The 18,223-nt window shown below is 42.1% G+C and overlaps 1 protein-coding gene across 2 annotated transcripts in view; it reads right to left on the bottom strand.

The window, feature by feature from the left end:
- Positions 1–16,269, bottom strand: part of si:ch211-133n4.6 (uncharacterized protein LOC797776 homolog) — a 90,235-nt gene extending 73,966 nt beyond the window's left edge. For both annotated transcript variants that reach the window (XM_056298840.1, XM_056298841.1), the window contains exon 1: positions 16,225–16,269. In XM_056298840.1, coding sequence (XP_056154815.1) covers positions 16,225–16,232 — 8 coding nt within the window. In that variant the 5' untranslated portion in view covers positions 16,233–16,269. The remainder of the gene's footprint in view (positions 1–16,224) is intronic.
- Positions 16,270–18,223: the final 1,954 nt, after the last annotated feature.

The following is an 18,223-nucleotide window of genomic DNA, read 5'->3' as shown; positions in this document are numbered from 1 at the left end:
CTGGAGCGCTTCTGAATTGCTGGTTCGTCTAGGATAAAGTATCATCTTTCTTGCTTAAAACGCTGCTATTAGTCTTGTTCCAACTGCTTGAGTATTGGTCATTTTCTCTATACATCTGCTGCTGGTTCCTAGTGGGATCTTATTCTAGCTTTAGCTGTCTTATTCTATTTACTTACTTGTCTTATTTACTTATTCTAGTTGTAGCTGTGTTTCACCTAGTGTGCCCTTAAATATTTCTTGTTGCCTACCTGTTTTGACTTAGTTATCCTTTTAGCTTATATATACATATTCCTTGGTAACTTGCTGTTTGCAGTTTTGATAGTATTGTGTGAGGTTTGATAGAGTTTTGCATAAGGGTCCAGTTTCTGGGCAATAAGCCTATTTTCAGTGTACCTCTTTGGCCAATTGGGTGTCAAGTGGCCAGGGTGTGGCCTGCACTCCTGGCAGACAATTAGCAATCAGTGTTCTTTAAATCACTGCTGCTACTTGGAAGCGTCAGGCAAACAAGCTTAGGTTGAACAAAGGCTAGAGTGAAAAAAGGCAAGCGTGACTTTTTCAAGCCAAGACTTCGTCAAGCAAGGACTGCTCTTTTTAGATCCAATCAGTCATCTGTATTTTGTGTACCTAGTATAGACTATGAGTTTCCTTTGTATCCCTGTCCTTTCCTCTTCCCGGAGCTGGCATAGACGTTGGGTCACTCCTAGGCGCTGTGATCCTACCAATCTCATCTATCCCACTCTCTCCACTCACGTAGAGCAAGTGGTGATGGGAGGGCTCTGGAATTACCAGTCTGCTGTTCTGAAAGCTGAGTTTATCTCAGGCTACGCATCCTTGCTCTCCCTCAACTTTCTTGCTCTAACTGAGACCTGGATCACGCCAGAAAACACTACCACACCCGCAGCTCTGTCTGATGTGTACTCTTTTTCTCACACGCCCAGAGCTGAGAGGTGGGGTGGTGGTACTGGCCTGCTAATCTCCCTGAAATGGAAATACTCTCTTGTTTCCATTCCACAATTTTCTGCGCCCTCTTTTGAATTTCACGCTGTTACTGTCTCTTATCCAGTCAAACTCACCATCGTGGTTGTGTACCGCCCACCAGGCCCCCTTTGGTGAGTTTCTGGAGGAGCTTGACACACTTGTCTCGCACTTCCCTGTTGATAACTCTGCACTTATCCTTCTCGGTGAACTCAACATCCACACTAACAAGCTAGATCCTCTTCTCTCCTTCCTCTCCTCCTTTGACCTTCACCTCTCACTCTCTCCTCCTACCCGCAAGGCCAGCAACCAGCTGGACCTTATCTTTACTAGACACTGTCCTATTTCCAATCTCTCTGTTACTCCCCTCCAGCTCTCTGACCACTATTTCATGTCCTACTCTCTCTCCCTCTCCTAAGCCCCCTCAGCCCCTTCCCCTACCCACATGGTTTCCACCTGTAGACACCTCCACTCTCTCTCCGCCACTGATCTTTCTTCCTCTGTTACCTCTATCCTTCCTACACATGAATCGTTCTCTCTCCTACCCCCTGACACTGTGACTGATCTTCTTCTCTCTACCCTCTCCTCTTCTCTGGACAATCTCTGTCCCGTCACCTCCAGGCCTGCACGCCCAACTCCACCTGCCCCTCGGCTGACCGACTCAGGACATACTGACAGATGGAGCCTGAGAGTGGCAGAGCACAAATGGAGAAAAGGCAAACTCCCAGAGGACCTTCTCAACTTCCAATCTCTTCTTTCCACTTTCTCCTCTTCCCTTTCTGCTGCTAAAGTTGCCTTCTATCGCTCTAAAATCTTATCCTCTGCCTCTAATCCTAAGAAACTCTGAAACCTTCTCTACACTTCTTCAACTCCCACCTCCTCCTCCTACTTCCTCCCTTCTCCCTGATGACTTCACTAACTTCTTTGACAAGAAGGTAAACGACATCAGATCCTCCTTTTCTCACCACGCGGTTAGTGCTGCTTGCACTATCCCACCCTCTGCACCCTCCCTCAGCTCTTCACGTCCCACCCTATCCCACCTCGCTCCCCTCTCCCCCGACGAGGTTCTAAACCTCATCACATCCAGTTGCCCCACCACATGCTCCCTTGACCTGCCCCCCCTCTTCTTCAGTCTATAGCACCTGAACTCCTTCCCTATCTAACCCACCTCATCAACACCTCCCTCAAGGCAGGATGCTTTCCATCTGCCTTCAAGACTGCTAGAGTCACCCCCCTTCTCAAGAAACCATCACTTAACCCCTCTGACATCAAAAACTACAGACCGGTTTCCCTTCTACCCTTTCTATCCAAAACTTTGGAACGCACTGTCTTTGACCAACTTTCTTTGTACCTCCACCAGAACAACCTCCTGGACCCCAACCAGTCTGGGTTCAGGGTGGGTCACTCGACATAGATGGCCCTCCTTGCAGTGACAGAATCGCTGCACACTGCAAGAGCAAACTCTCTCTGCTCTATCCTGATACTACTGGACCTGTCAACTGCGTTCGACACAGTGAACCACCAGATCCTCCTCTCTACCCTCGAGGGGCTTGGTGTCACAGGCTCTGCAATCTCAATGTTTGCAACCTACCTGACAGGTCGCTCCTACCAGGTGACATGGAGGGGATCTGTGTCGGAGCCTCGCAGACTGACTACAGGCATTCCACAGGGTTCGGTTCTGGGTCCTCTCCTTTTCTCCCTGTACACGACATCCCTGTACACGACATCCCTGGGTTCTGTTATTCGCTCGCATGACTTCTCTCACAATTGGTATGGCGATGACACCCAGCTGATCTTGTCCTTTCCTCCCTCTGACACGCAAGTAGAGACACGCATTGCTGCGTGCTTGACTGGCATCTCGGAGTGGATGGCAACACACCACCTGAAGCTCAATCTGGACAACACAGAGCTGATGTTCCTCCCCGGGAAAGGTTGCCCGCACCGAGACCTGGCCATCACCATTGACAACACCGTGGTGACGCCCACTCGGACTGTGAGGAATTTGGGTGTGATCCTGGACGACCAACTGTCGTTTGCTGCAAACGTTGCATCGGTTGCTCGTTCCTGCAGATTTCTCCTCTATAACATCAGGAGGATTCGCCCATTCCTCACCGACGAGACAGCACAGGGGCTCATCCAGGCTCTGGTCATCTCCCGGCTGGACCACGGCAACTCCCTCCTTGCTGGCACCCCAGCGTCGGCCATCAGACCTCTGGAGCTTGTTCCGAAAGCTGCAGCTCGTCTGGTGTTCAACCGCTCTAAGTTCTCCCACACAACTCCCCTTCTCATGTCCCTACACTGGCTCCCAGTAGCTGCTTGCATCCAGTTTAAGACTCTGGTTCTAGCCTACAGGGCAGTGGTCAAGCTTTACACCCCCGCCCGACCACTTCGCTCTGCTGCCTCGGGACGTCTGGTTGCCCCGTCGCTCAGAGGCCCTTGCTGCCGATCGACCCAATCACGGCTCTTTTCTGTCCTGGCCCCACAGTGGTGGAATGAACTCCCCACTGATGTCAGGACAGCGGAGTCGCTGCCCATCTTTTGGCGCAGGTTGAAAACTCACCTCTTCAAGAACTACTACCCTGTTACTTGTTCTTAGCACTTACTGTATTCACTCATTTAAAAAAAAATCTTTCTTGCACTTTTACTTTAGCACTGGTTTTGCTCTTAGATGCTTGTTTAGATGCACTTATGACCTCTGATGACTAGTAGTTCTCCTGATCTCCTACATTAAATGATGCACTTATTGTAATTCGCTTTGGATAAAAGCGTCGGCTAAATGACTGTAATGTCATGTAATGTAATAAGCTTAGTTATGGATGTCTGAAACCAGGTCACAGTGCCAAGAAATGTCGTCACCGCCACGCTTGAGATGTATGCAAGGGAAGACACCCCACCTGTCTCCAAGATGAGAATTGCAGAGGGTGTGAAGGTAGGAAAGGTCCTGTATCCACTGTGAACTCAGCTTCAAGCACTCCAGATCAAACCACGGAAGCAATGGCGCTCAGCGTCATCAGAGGGGTTCACTCATGCAGCACTTCTATGATCGTTCCTGTGTGGGTGTCCATGGCCACTGACCCATCACAAGAGCAGCTTGTTTATGCATTATTGGACACTCAAAGTGACAGCACATTCATCGACAATGAGGTGAGCAATGAATTACAAGCAAATACCCAACCTGTGAAGCTGAAACTTACCACTATGCTTGGAGAGAGCATGATCATGAAGTGTGAAAGGGTATCTGGACTCAGGATGAGAGGCTACAATTCATGCATCCACATTGATCTTCCTTCTGCATATACAAAATACTGTATGCCAGGGAACCGTGATCATATACCCACTCATGAAACTGCAAGAAGATGGCCTCATTTAACAGCAATCGCCGATAAAGTGTCACCCCTCACCTGTGATGTTGGGCTCTTAATTGGGTTCAACTGTCCCAGGGAATTAACACCCAAACGGGTATTAGCCGGAAAAGACAGCGAGCCCTATGCCATCCTTACAGATTTAGGATGGAGCATTGTGACCTGCTCAACACCATGCTTAGATGGAACAGACACCAGCCTGTGTCACAAAGTCTCAGTAAAGGAACTGCCTCCAGTAACACCAATGGATGTGATCAGCGCCCTGGAGTCAGACTTTAAGGACATCAAAGGAGATTACAAAACGGCCTCGCAAGAGGATGTAATTTTCATAAGAAAACTAAAAGAAGGCATAAAACTAAATGATGAGGGACATTATGAGATGCCTTTACCCTTTAAGCAACTGCCACATTACCTGATAAAACGTGCTGAAATCAGACTCAGCCATTTACGCCGGAAGTTTTACAGAGATGAGAAATATAAGAAGTACTACATCACATAAATGAAGGAAATCATAGAGAGAGGTGATGTTGAAGAAGTGCGAGAAGATGGAATAATAGGTGAACGATGGTACAGCCCTCATCATGGCATATACCACCCTAAAAAGCCTGACAAGCTGCATGTTGTATTCGACTGCTCTGCGAAGTGTGGAGGCACAAGCCTTAATGAACTTCTTCCAGGGCCAGACATTATAAACACCCTCACCGGTGTCCTCCCACGGTTCAGATGGCATCCTGTAGCTCTTATGTGTGATATAGAAAAAAAATTTCATCAGTTCCATGTGCCAGACCAAGATCACAATTACTTACGTTTCCTATGGTGGAAAGATGGAGATGCAAGCACACAACCTCAGGATTGCTGACTGAAGTCCATCTTTTCACTACAGTGTCGTCCCCTGGCTGCGTGAATTATGGGCTGAAGTACCTAACCAATGAAAACAGACTCTCATTCCCAGTAGGATCGCAGTTTATGGCAAGAGACTTTTACATGGACGACGGAGTCACAAGTACGGATACCATGGAAAAGGCCATTCGGTTGTCACGAGAAATATGTGCAAGGGTGGTCTCCGTCTCCACAAATTTGTCTCAAACAAGCATGCTGTCGTACAGAGTATACCCCCATCAGAGCGGGCGACAGATGCCAAGACAAAGGATTTGACTTTCTCTGACACACCAGTAGAACGAGCGCTAGGGATTCACTAGAGCATAGACAGGGATAGTTTCAGATTCAACAACACTTTGACAAACCAACCAGGGACACGTTGAGGCATACTGGCTACTGTCGCATCAATATTTGACCGTCTTGGCTTCCTTGCGCCATATACCCTTACTGGGAAGAAGATCCTGCAAGAAATGTGCCGTCAAGGTCTTGTCTGGGATGAACATGACTTTGCCAACCTAGAGTAGATATATATAGCTCGATGTTACATAACTCTCGATTTTGGAGAAGTCATTGAAACAGAGTTGCACCACATTTCTGATGCAAGCACAAGCGGCTATAGGCAGTGTTCTTATCTGAGAGTCAAGAACCAGAGAGGGGAGATTCACTGTTGTCTGGTGATTGGAAAGGCCCGTGTTTCTCCCACAAAGTTAACTACAATACCAAGGCTGGAATTAACCGCAGCAGTGGTTTCAGTTACTGCCAGCAACATGCTCAGAGAGGAGCTTAGTTGTGCTAATGTGAAAGAGTACTTCTGCAGACTCCAAGGTAGTGTTGAGCTATATAAATACCGACTCAAGGCACTTTCATACCTTTGTCGCCAACAGGGTCCAGAAGATCCGTAATAGCACAACCCCCCAGCAATGGCACATTATGCCATTGCTGGGGGAATCCAGCAGACAATGGGGGAATCCAGCAGACAATGCATCCCGGGGAAGAACAGTGAATGAGCTGCTCAGATCCAACTGGTTCAGCAGTCCCATGTTCCTCTGGGAAAGTGAGATATCTACACAAGAGGATGTGGTATCAGATCTGGCTGTAGGAGATCCAGAGATCAGAAAAGCTCAAGCACTGCAGACGAAGGCATCAGAATCATTCAGCATTGCGGATCGTCTGTCCAAGTTCTCATCATGGTCCCGAGCCACCGCAGCTGTGACCTGCCTTGTGCGATGGGCTAAGAAAATCAAGTCACATGCCCCTTCTACAGTAAGTGAGCAGAAAAGCGCTGAATGTGTCATAATCAGAGATCTGCAAAGTCAGGCATATGAAAAAGAGATCAAGCAGTTAAAGAAGGGAAGTCAGATTACAAAAAACAGCAAACTGTATCACCTGGGTATCTTTATAGACACAGGCGCCATTCTGAAGGTAGGAGGAAGACTCCGCCATTCGTCTCTCACAAACCCACTCAAGCATCCCATTGTCATTCCCAAAGAGCATCTTATCACAAAGCTGATACTAGCGCACAACCATGAAAAGATCAAGCACCAGGGCAAAGGCTTTACTGCAAATGAAATCAGATCCTATGGATATTGGATCCCAGGTATGAGCCGAGCAGTTGCTTCATTCATTCACCAAAGTCTGATCTGTCGCAGACTCAGCAGACCTCCAGAGGGCCAAAGAATGAGCAACTTACCTGCAGAGTGCATGGAGCCCTCCCCTTCATTCACTTATTGCGGTAAAGACTGCTTTGGTCCCTTTGTCACTACAGAGGCAAGGAAACAGCACAAACGATACGGCCTGCTCCTTACCTGCTTTTGTTCAAGGGCCATCCACCTGGAGATGCTGGAGGACATGTCCACTAACGCCTTCATTAACAGCTTGCGATGCTTCATCGCCATCAGATGTGCTGTCCGTCAAATCCAGTGCGATCAATGCACTAACTTTGTTGGTGCCAAGAATAAGCTTTAGGCAGCCCTACAAAAGCTTGACTCTGACAGACTAAGCACATTTCTGTCACACAGGCAGTGTGACTTTGTCATGAACGCACCGCACTCTAGCCATGCAAGTGACATGTGGGAGTGCCAGATCAAGACGGTCAGGAATGTCCTGAACTCTACACTATCACTTTCTCACAACAGACTCAATGACTCTGCACTACGAACACTGTTCTATGAAGCCATGGCTATAGTCAACAGCAGGCCTCTCACGGTGGATAACTTGATCGGTCCAGACAGCCTGGAACGCCTCACCCCCAATCACCTCATCCAAATGAAGTCCAGCCCAGCACTGCCTCCGCCTGGCGCATTCCTCAGAGAAGACCTATACAGAGCAAAGAGATGGCAATGTGTGCAGTATCTGGCGGAACAGTTCTGGAGCTGCTAGAAACGAGAATATCTTCACAGTATAATGACAAGACAGAGTTGGCACTCGCCGAGGAGAAATCTGCAAGTGGGTGATGTTGTAATGGACATTGATGAACTGTCACCTAGAGGTGACTGGAGACTTGCAAGGGTCATAGAGACTGTCAAGGGTAAGGATGGACTCATAAGAAGAGTAAAAATCTCAATAGGAGATAAGAGACTGAGCAAGAAGCGTGAGCGTCTGGGTAAGTTTTCCATATTGAAGCGCCCAGTGCAGAAGCTAGTCCTGTTGTTAGAGACTTAAGCTCATGACTTTAATGAAACATTGTCATTCTTTCTGTGAAAATTATTCGTAGTTCATGTTGTTTAATGAAACACTCATAATGTTGTTGGGAGTGTTGCTAAACCAATTCTAAGTTTAATTCTAGAGAGATTTCCCTGTTGAACAACCACTTATTCATGTTATTGCAGGTCTAATGTTTTAAATATGTATTTCCTGTTTTGTTTGTTTTGGGAGACTTTTATTCTGAAATTACGAATTGATTCTTTGTATTTCCTATCGCGAACAAAAGAAGGAACATTAACGGTGAAATGAAATCTCATTAAGTCGAATCTTATTGTATTAGCCTTTAGCGCCCTCCGAAGAGGCACAAGGTTAGTGTTCTTTGTATTGTACCGTTGTGTGTTTTTGTGCTTTGATGTACCTTAAGGAACTTCATAGCTCCTCTAAGTTGATTATCTGTTAACAGATGAGAGCTAATGTTAAGCTAGGCTAACGCTTGAAGCTACATGGCTATGTAGTTAATGTATTTCTGTTTGTACTTTATATCTAGCTCTTACGGTGGTTTGGAGTTTTGAGATAAATGAAAAGTCATCAGTTGAAGTGTTGACCATCATTCGGTGGGGATGCTACACTCCTCCTTCGGGAAGCGCATCCGATGGAGGAAACCGCCACAGCCGGAATGCGAACCCGTGGTTCCCGCACCACGGGCAACAACGTTAGCCAGTCGACTAAAGAGTCCGACCCGTTAGCCAGGGGCTACCGAGCCTATTCATCCGTGATCATTACAATATGGACATCATTTCCACTAAGCTACTCAAGGAGATATTTTCCACTATCAGCCGTGTTATTCTGCAAATTCTTAATAATTCTCTGGCCTCCGGTTCTTTTCCAGACAGTTTTAAGCATGTCATCATTCATCCATTGCCGAAGAAACCTAATATAGACCCCCTGTCCCTAAGTAACTACAGGCCAATCTCCAAATTGTCTTTTTTATCTAAGGTTCTGGAGAGTAATTTCTTCTCAGTTGATTTCTTTTATGAACACGAATACTGTTTTTAATAGTTTCCAATCTGGTTTTAGATCACTTCATAGTACTGAGACAGCTCTAGTTAAGGTCACTAATGATCTACTGCTGAATGCAGACAGAGGTGACTGCTCGACTTTAGTTCTTTTGGACTTAAGTGCTGGCTTTGACACGGTTGATCACAATATCCTCCCACATCGCTTAGAGATTTGGGTTGGCATCAATGGGTCGGCTCTTAACTTATTACCCTCTTACCTCATCAACAGAACTTTTTCTGTTGTTCTTGGTAACTCTACCTCCTCAATGGCTCAGTTGAGTTGGGGTGTCCCTCAAGGCTCATTTCTTGGCCCCCTTCTCTTTTCTATATACATGCTGCCCCTTGGCCAGGTCATTCAAAATCACGATATGCTGTACCATTTTTATGCTGACGACACTCAGTTATACATGCCACTAAAACCCACACATCCTAGTGCCCTATTAAATCTCCCAACTTGCCTCACTGACATTAAATCCTGGATGTCCAATTTTTTCTTAAATTTAATGATGATAAGTCTGAGGTCATTCTGTTCAGTCCCGAAAATTCCATCAGTCCGTTTGCTACTAATCTTGGTGGTCTGTCAGGTCGTCTTAAACAGGCTGCTAGGAATCTTGGGGTAATATTTGATGCGAACCTCAGTTTTGGGAATCATTTTAAACATGTTGTTCAGTCATGCTTTTTCCAGCTCGAGCTAATTTCCAAAATTGGGTTATTTTTATCAATTGCCGATTTGCAAAACGTTGTACATGCTTTCATCTTTTCTCGGCTCGACTACTGTATTGCACTTTATTCTGGTATCAGCAGGGGCTCCCTCCACCGTCTGCAGTTGGTACAAAATGTCGGGACAAGGCAGCATGACCATATCACTCCTGTGCTTGCCTCCCTACACTGGTTCCGTTATATGTCAAATTGATTTTAAAATTTTACGGCTCACTTTTAAGGCTTTAAATGGTATTGCTCTTTTATACTGTAGCGAATTCGGGGGGCAACCACAGGAACTGCCACAGCCGGGACGCGAACCCGTTTCTCCCGCACTGCGGGAGACATCGATGTCAGCGAAGTCTCGACTAGTCGAGCTGACCGACTGCTCAGCTAGTCGAGGTCGGGGATGTCTCGACTGACTAGCGGTCAGCGATGTCTCCTGCGGTGCGGGAGATACGGGTTCGCGTCCCGGCTGCGGCAGTTCCTGTGGTTGCCCCCCCCCCCCCGAATTCGATACATTGGTGTCAGAAGTGGGATACGCGCGGACGCGCCTTCCCGAAGGAGGGGGATAGTGTAACGTGCATGGATAAGTAGACACGTTGGCCGTTAGCTAACGGGTCGGACCTTTTAGTCGAGTGGTTAGCGATGACTCCCGTGGCGCGGGAGATACGGGTTCGCGTCCCGGCTGCGGCAGTTCCCGGGGTTGTCCCCCGAATTCGCTACAATACATTTGTGATTTATTGACTTGGTATGTCCCCCCTCGACCTAAGGTCTGCAGATGGAGCCCTGCTGGTTTCCCCAGGTCTCGGTTGGTTACAAAGGGTGACCGGGCTTTTGCTGTTAGAGCCCCACACTGCGGAACGCTCTTCCTGCTCAGCTAAGACGAACTAAGGCTCTAGCTTCTTTTAAATCTCGTCTCAAAACTTTTTTTATGAAAGCTTTTACAAATGTTTGATATTTGTTTTTATTTTTACTGTTTTTATTTTTACTCTTATTTGATCTTACTCTTATTCCCGCCTTGTCTGGTTTTATCTGGGGGGTTTTTTGTGAAGCACTTTGTAACATTGTTTTAGAAAAGTGCTATATAAATAAAATTATTATTATTATTATTATTAAATATTATACACAGTCATTTCATATTATTATATTAAATATACACGATCATTCCTATTATTACCACATTAAATATTATTATCATATTAAATATTATACACGATCATTCCTATTATCATATTAAATATTAATTATCATATTAAATGTTACACATGATCATTTCGTTTATCATATTAAATATTATATCAATTATTATACACGATCATTCCTATTATTATCATATTAAATATTATTATCATATTAAATATTATAAATGATCATTCCTATCAAATGCAACTTGATTGATTGATTGATTGATTGATTGATTGATTGATTCCTATTATTATTATATTAGCTATTATTCATAACTTTTTCTATTGCTATCATATTAAATGACTGTCATGATATTATTCTGTCAAACATGATCATATGGTAATTCAGATGACGCTGTCATGGTTCTAGGCTGCAGTACACTTGGTCTACGATGTGGTTCATTCTTCAGCACTGAGGCTAGTTGCTAGTCATATTCTGTCTTGGCAGGAGCCCAAACTGTTGTTTAATACCAAATGTCACCGTTGTCTTAATAAAGACATGCATGTTAGAGTTAATCTCTTGCCTGTGCCCCTGAGCAAGGCAGTGGAAAGAAGACGGGGGGTGGATCCCGGAGCTGCAGCTGCCACTACTATACAATAGGATGCTACTATACAATAGGATGCTGCTATACAACAGGATGCTACTATACAATAGAATGCTGCTATACAAAAGGATGTTACTATACAAAAAGGATGATACTATACAAAAGGATGCTACTATACAAAAGGATTTTACCATACAAAAGGATGGTACTCTACAATAGGATTGTACCATACAAAAAGATGCTGCTATACAATAGGATGCTGCTATACAATAGGATGGTACTATACAATAGGGTACTGCTCTACAATAGGATGGTGCTAGACAATAGGATGGTGCTACACAATAGGGTACTGCTCTACAATAGGATGGTGCTAGACAATAGGATGGTGCTATACAATAGGATGCTGCTATACAATAGGATGGTACTATACAATAGGATGGTACTATACATAGGATGCTGCTATACAATAGGATGGTACTATACATAGGATGCTGCTATACAATAGGATGGTGCTATACAATAGGATGGTACTATACATAGGATGCTGCTCTACAATAGGATGGTGCTATACAATAGGGTACTGCTATACAATAGGATGGTGCTACACAATAGGGTACTGCTCTACAATAGGATGGTGCTAGACAATATGATTCTGCTATACAATAGGATGGTGCTAGACAATATGATGCTGCTATACAATAGGATGGTGCTAGACAATAGGGTACTGCTATACAATAGGATGGTGCTATACAATAGGATGGTACTATACATAGGATGCTGCTATACAATAGGATGGTGCTATACAATAGGGTACTGCTCTACAATAGGATGGTGCTAGACAATATGATTCTGCTATACAATAGGATGCTGCTATACAATAGGATGGTGCTATACAATAGGGTACTGCTATACAATAGGATGGTGCTAGACAATAGGGTACTGCTCTACAATAGGATGGTGCTAGACAATATGATGCTGCTATACAACTATACATAGGATGCTGCTATACAATAGGATGCTGCTATACAATAGGATGCTGATAAACAATAGGATGCTGCTATACAATAGGATGCTGCTATACAATAGGATGCTGCTAAACAATAGGATGCTGCTATACAATAGGATGCTCCTATACAATAGAATGCTGCTATACAATAGGATGCTGCTATACAATAGGATGCTCCTATACAATAGGATGCTGCTATACAATAGGACGCTGCTATACAATAGGATGCTGCTATACAATAGGATGCTCCTATACAATAGAATGCTGCTATACAATAGGATGCTGCTATACAATAGGATGCTCCTATACAATAGGATGCTGCTATACAATAGGATGCTGCTATACAATAGGATGCTGCTAAACAATAGGATGCTGATAAACAATAGGATGCTGCTATACAATAGGATGCTGCTATACAATAGGATGCTGCTAAACAATAGGATGGTACTGTACAATAGGATGCTGCTATACAATAGGATGCTGCTATACAATAGGGTACTGCTATACAATAGGATGCTCCTATATAATAGGATGCTGCTATACAATAGGATGGTACTATACAATAGGATGCTGCTATACAATAGGATGCTGCTAAACAATAGGATGGTACTATACAGTAGAATGCTGCTATACAATAGGATGCTGCTATACAATAGGATGGTACTATACAATAGGATGGTACTATACAATAGAATGCTGCTATACAATAGGATGCTGCTATACAATAGGATGCTGCTATACAATAGGATGGTACTATACAATAGGATGGTACTATACAGTAGAATGCTGCTATACAATAGGATGCTGCTATACAATAGGATGCTGCTAAACAATAGGATGCTGCTAAACAATAGGATGGTACTATACAATAGAATGCTGCTATACAATAGGATGCTGCTATACAATAGGGTACTGCTATACAATAGGATGCTGCCACACAATAGGATGCTTACATGCAGAGAACACATTTCATTGCAACCAAACCATCTGTACAGTGACAAAAACAAAGTGGCTTTCTATTATGTCTGTGAATGTTCTCATTCATGCTTTCTATTATGTCTTATGATAACATCTATAACAATAATAACATCTATAACACTGACAATAATATCTGTAATAATTATATACATAACATCATTTATAAAAATATATATAACAATAATAATATTTATAACATAATTTATAATAACATCTATAACATAATAAGCTCTATAACAATAATATCTATAATAATAACAATAATAGTATTTATAACATCATTTATAATAACATGTAACAATAATAACATCTATAACAATAACAATATTTATAACATCATTTAGAATATCTATAACAATAATAATATATATAATAATAATCATATTTATATCATCATTTATCAATCAATCAAGTTACATTTATAAAGTGCATCTTGACTGACTGATTGATTGATTGATTGATTGATTGATTGATTGATGATAATATCCATTACAATGATAATATCTATAACAATAATATTTATAACATCACTTATAATAACATCTATAACAATAATCATATTTATAATTATAATAATAATAATATCTATGACATCTATTATAATAACAGCTATAACAATAATAATAGCTATAATAATAATATCTATAACATCTCTTATAATGACATCTGTAACATTATTTATAACATTTATAACGTCTATTATAATAACATATATAAATAATGATGTCTATAACATAATAATATCTATAACATCACTTATAATAACATCTATAATAATAATATCGACAATACTAACAATATCCATAACATCTTATAATAACATTTATAAAATTATTTATAACATCTATAACATTATTTATGATAACATCTACATAACGTCTATTATAATTTAATATATAACGTCCATTATAATAACATCTATTACATTATTTATGATAACATCTATGATGTCTATTATAATTTAATCTTTAACGTCTATTATAGTAACATCTATAACAATAATGATATCTGTAAGATCACTTATAGTAATATTGATAATATCACATATAATAAAATCTATTACAATAATATCTATAACAATAATAATATTTATAACACCTCATAATAAAAACAATAAAAACAATAAAATTCTAAGATCTGGTAGACTTTAAAACTGCTCAAGTCATGTACAAAGTGTTAAATCATAAAGTACTCAGCAGTATCCAGGGGTTGTTCCAGTTGAGGGAAAGTAATTATGACCTGAGAGGAATATGTACGTTTAAACACAACCCAGTAAGGACAAATGCAAAATATCATTGTGTCACAGCCAAAGGTGTCAAGATATGGAACAGCTACAGTGATGAAATGAAAACATGTGAATCAATAATCACATTTAAAAGACTCTAAAAATAATATGTTGAGCAGATATGGGATGGAGCTGGGACATCTTGTGAGTTGTTCTTGAGTTGTTTTGATGTTGCTCTGCACTTGCTTTGTTCTTGTTGTGTTGAATGAAGGCTCTTTGTATGGTTTACTAGATAGACGTCATGGTCACTGGTAGTAGATGATTGAGTTTTCATTTAAATCACACAGTTCACTGTTGAAATACTAAAATAGAAAAAGGGGTAGGACTAGAAAAGTTATTTTTTTACTTCTGTCTACTTCTTTTCCAACTGCCGAGATTTAAAACAAATGTTTGATGATGATATTGCTTGCTTGTTTTGATTTTTTTTTCTCTTTTGATTTCTTTTATTATACATTCTAAAAAAGATTAACATTCGAAATAAACAAATAAAACAAAAAACATGTATATCATTATTTATAATAACATCTATAACATCGCTTGTATTAACATCTATAACAATAATAATATCTCCAATAATATCTATAAGAATCACTTATTATAATATCGATAACATTATTTATGATCATTGCTATAACAACATCTATAAGAACACTTCTAATAACATGTATAAGATCACTTATAATAAATATAACAATAATATCTATAATAATAATATCTATAAGATCACTTATAACAACAACTATAACAATAATAATATCTATAAGATCACTTATAATAACAACTATAACAATAATATCTATAATAATAATATCTATAAGATCACTTATAACAACAACTATAACAATAATACCTATAATAATAATATCTATAAGAAGACTTATAACAACAACTATAACAATAATACCTATAATAATAATATCTATAAGATCACTTATAACAACAACTATAACAATAATATCTATTAGATCACTTATAATAACAACTATAACAATAATACCTATAATAATAATATCTATAAGAAGACTTATAACAACAACTATAACAATAATATCTATAATAGTAATATCTATAAGATCACTTATAATAACTATAATAATGATAATAATATCTATAAGATCACTTATAACAACAACTATAACAGTAATATCTATAATAATAATATCTATAATAACATCTATTAGATCACTTAAAACAACAACTATGACAATAATATCTATGATAATAATATCTATAAGATCACTTAGAATAACATCTATAACAATAACAATATCTATAACATCACTTATAATAACATCTATAACAATAACAATATCTATAAGATCACTTACAATAACATGTATAACATCTCTCATAGTAACATTTATAACATCTCATAATAACATCTATAAATATAATATGTGTGTGTGTGTGTGTGTGTGTGCGCGCGTGTGTGTGTATATATATGTGTGTATATATGTGTGTGTGTGTGTGTGTGTGTGTATCAAGACGGATACAGGAAAACAGATGGGAATGCATAGCAGTACATATGAACATGACCGGCAGCTGTTCCCTGCCAACATGGAGCTAGACTTCACAGCTGATGGAGACAGTAGTTATCATGGACCTACCTGAACATCGTGCTGCTATTAGGTCCAGACCGACAGACCGACAGACCAACAGACCGACAGACCGACAGACCAACAGACCGACAGACCGACAGACCAACAGACCGACGGACAGAGGGATGGCAGAATGACCGGCAGGCAGGCAGGCAGGCAGGCAGACAGACAGACAGACTGACAGACAGACAGAAAGGCACAGGGATCAGCAGAACAGAAGAGACAGGGTGTGACAGAGGTGTTGGACTGGCTTCAGTACGGCATCGGAGGAGCGTGTCTCTGTCCGCCTGTGAGTCTCCAGTCCGGCAGCAGGACTCCACTTTATACCATCTGAACGTCACCGGCAGCACAGAGGACACTTGATGGGAGGATGAATACCGGACCAGGAGGTGGAGGGTCAGGTTTCTGTCCAATTCGTGGTGGGAGGACAACCCGTCTGAGCCGAGAGACAGAGACGCACACACACACACACACACACACACACACACACACACACACACACACACACACACACACACAGCGAGAGAGGGAGAGAGAGACAAAGAGAGAGAGGGGGGGGAGAGACACAGCGAGAGAGGGAGAGTGAATTGAACTGAGAGAGAGACAGACAGAGAGAGACAAACGCACAGAGGGAGAGACAGACAGACAGATCAGGGCTTTCTGAAGAAGAGGCCACAGGATGACTGGGGTTTCACACAAACACACACACACACACACACACACACACAGGCATATGCACACAACGACACACACGTGTACAGAAACACAGTCCGAAAGTTTTCACTGGAATTTCCCAGCTGGTGACGTCACGCACGGCTTCAGTTTTGGGGATTTTCCAGTGTGTGTGTGTGTCGGGTCCAGGTAGGTTCTGTTACAACAGACCCAGATTCCTCTGACGCGGCTGGTAGATGCTGGTTGAAGACGTGTATCAAAGCAGAACGGAACTGCTTCCCGACAGTCTGTTTCATGCAGAATCTGTCAGAACCTGAGTCCAGACCATGTTCTTCATTAAAACTAAAGAAACCGCCACACAACCACACAGACTATCCTGTAATAAGAAAACTGTTTCAGTGGTGACGTGCATTTACACACAAAGCTTATGGTTATGTAGACCACCCCGTGTTTGAGTATATAAGATCTGGTCTTACCCAACTCATACCTATACAAGGAGTCACTGACGGTCTCTGTTATTACAGCTTTTGAGACTTGATACTTTGACCAAGTTCGTGTCAGCTTCTAAATCAACTACTTGCCTACTTGACCTTTTACCAGCAAAACTTTTTAAAGACCTCTGGCCTTTGCTGGGACCTACAATGAAAGATATTGTTAATTGTTGATTCATTCATTCATCTTCAGCTGCTTCTCCGGGGTCAGATCGCGGTGGCAGCAAGCTAAGTAGGGCACTCCAGACGTCCCTCTCCCCAGCAACGCCCTCCAGCTCCTCCTGGGGGTTCCCAAGGCGTTCCCAGACCAGATTGGACATGTAGTCCCTCCAGCGAGTTCTGGTTCTACCCCGGGGTCTCCTCCCAGTTGGCCCAGGAGGCATCCTAATCAGATGCCCGAACCACCTCAACTGGCTCCTTTCAACGCGAAGGAGCAGCGGCTTTATTCCAAGCTCCCTCCGGATGTCCGAGCTCCTCACCCTATCTCTAAGGCTGAGCCCAGACACCCTACGGAGGAAACTCATTTCAGCCGCTTGTATCCGCGATCTCAACCTTGGATCTCACGTCCATATTACTGCTGATGCTGCACCAATCCGCCTGTCAATCTCCCGCTCCATCGTACCCTCACTCATGAACAAGACCCCGAGATACTTGAACTCCTTCATTTGAGGCAACAACTCATCCCCCAACCCGGAGGGAGCAATCCACCATTTTCCGGTAGAGAACCATAATTTATCACTTACTACTGGCACTGTTCCCAGCAGTTGTAAGACAGCTGTGGTAAAACCTCTACTTAAAAGCCCACACCTCGATCCGGGGTCTCTTAACGACCAGTCTCTATCCAT

This window comes from Lampris incognitus, chromosome 18 (assembly GCF_029633865.1).
Source record: "Lampris incognitus isolate fLamInc1 chromosome 18, fLamInc1.hap2, whole genome shotgun sequence".
Taxonomy (NCBI): Eukaryota; Metazoa; Chordata; class Actinopteri; order Lampriformes; family Lampridae; genus Lampris; species Lampris incognitus.
This window is presented reverse-complemented; position numbering and strand designations above follow the sequence as displayed.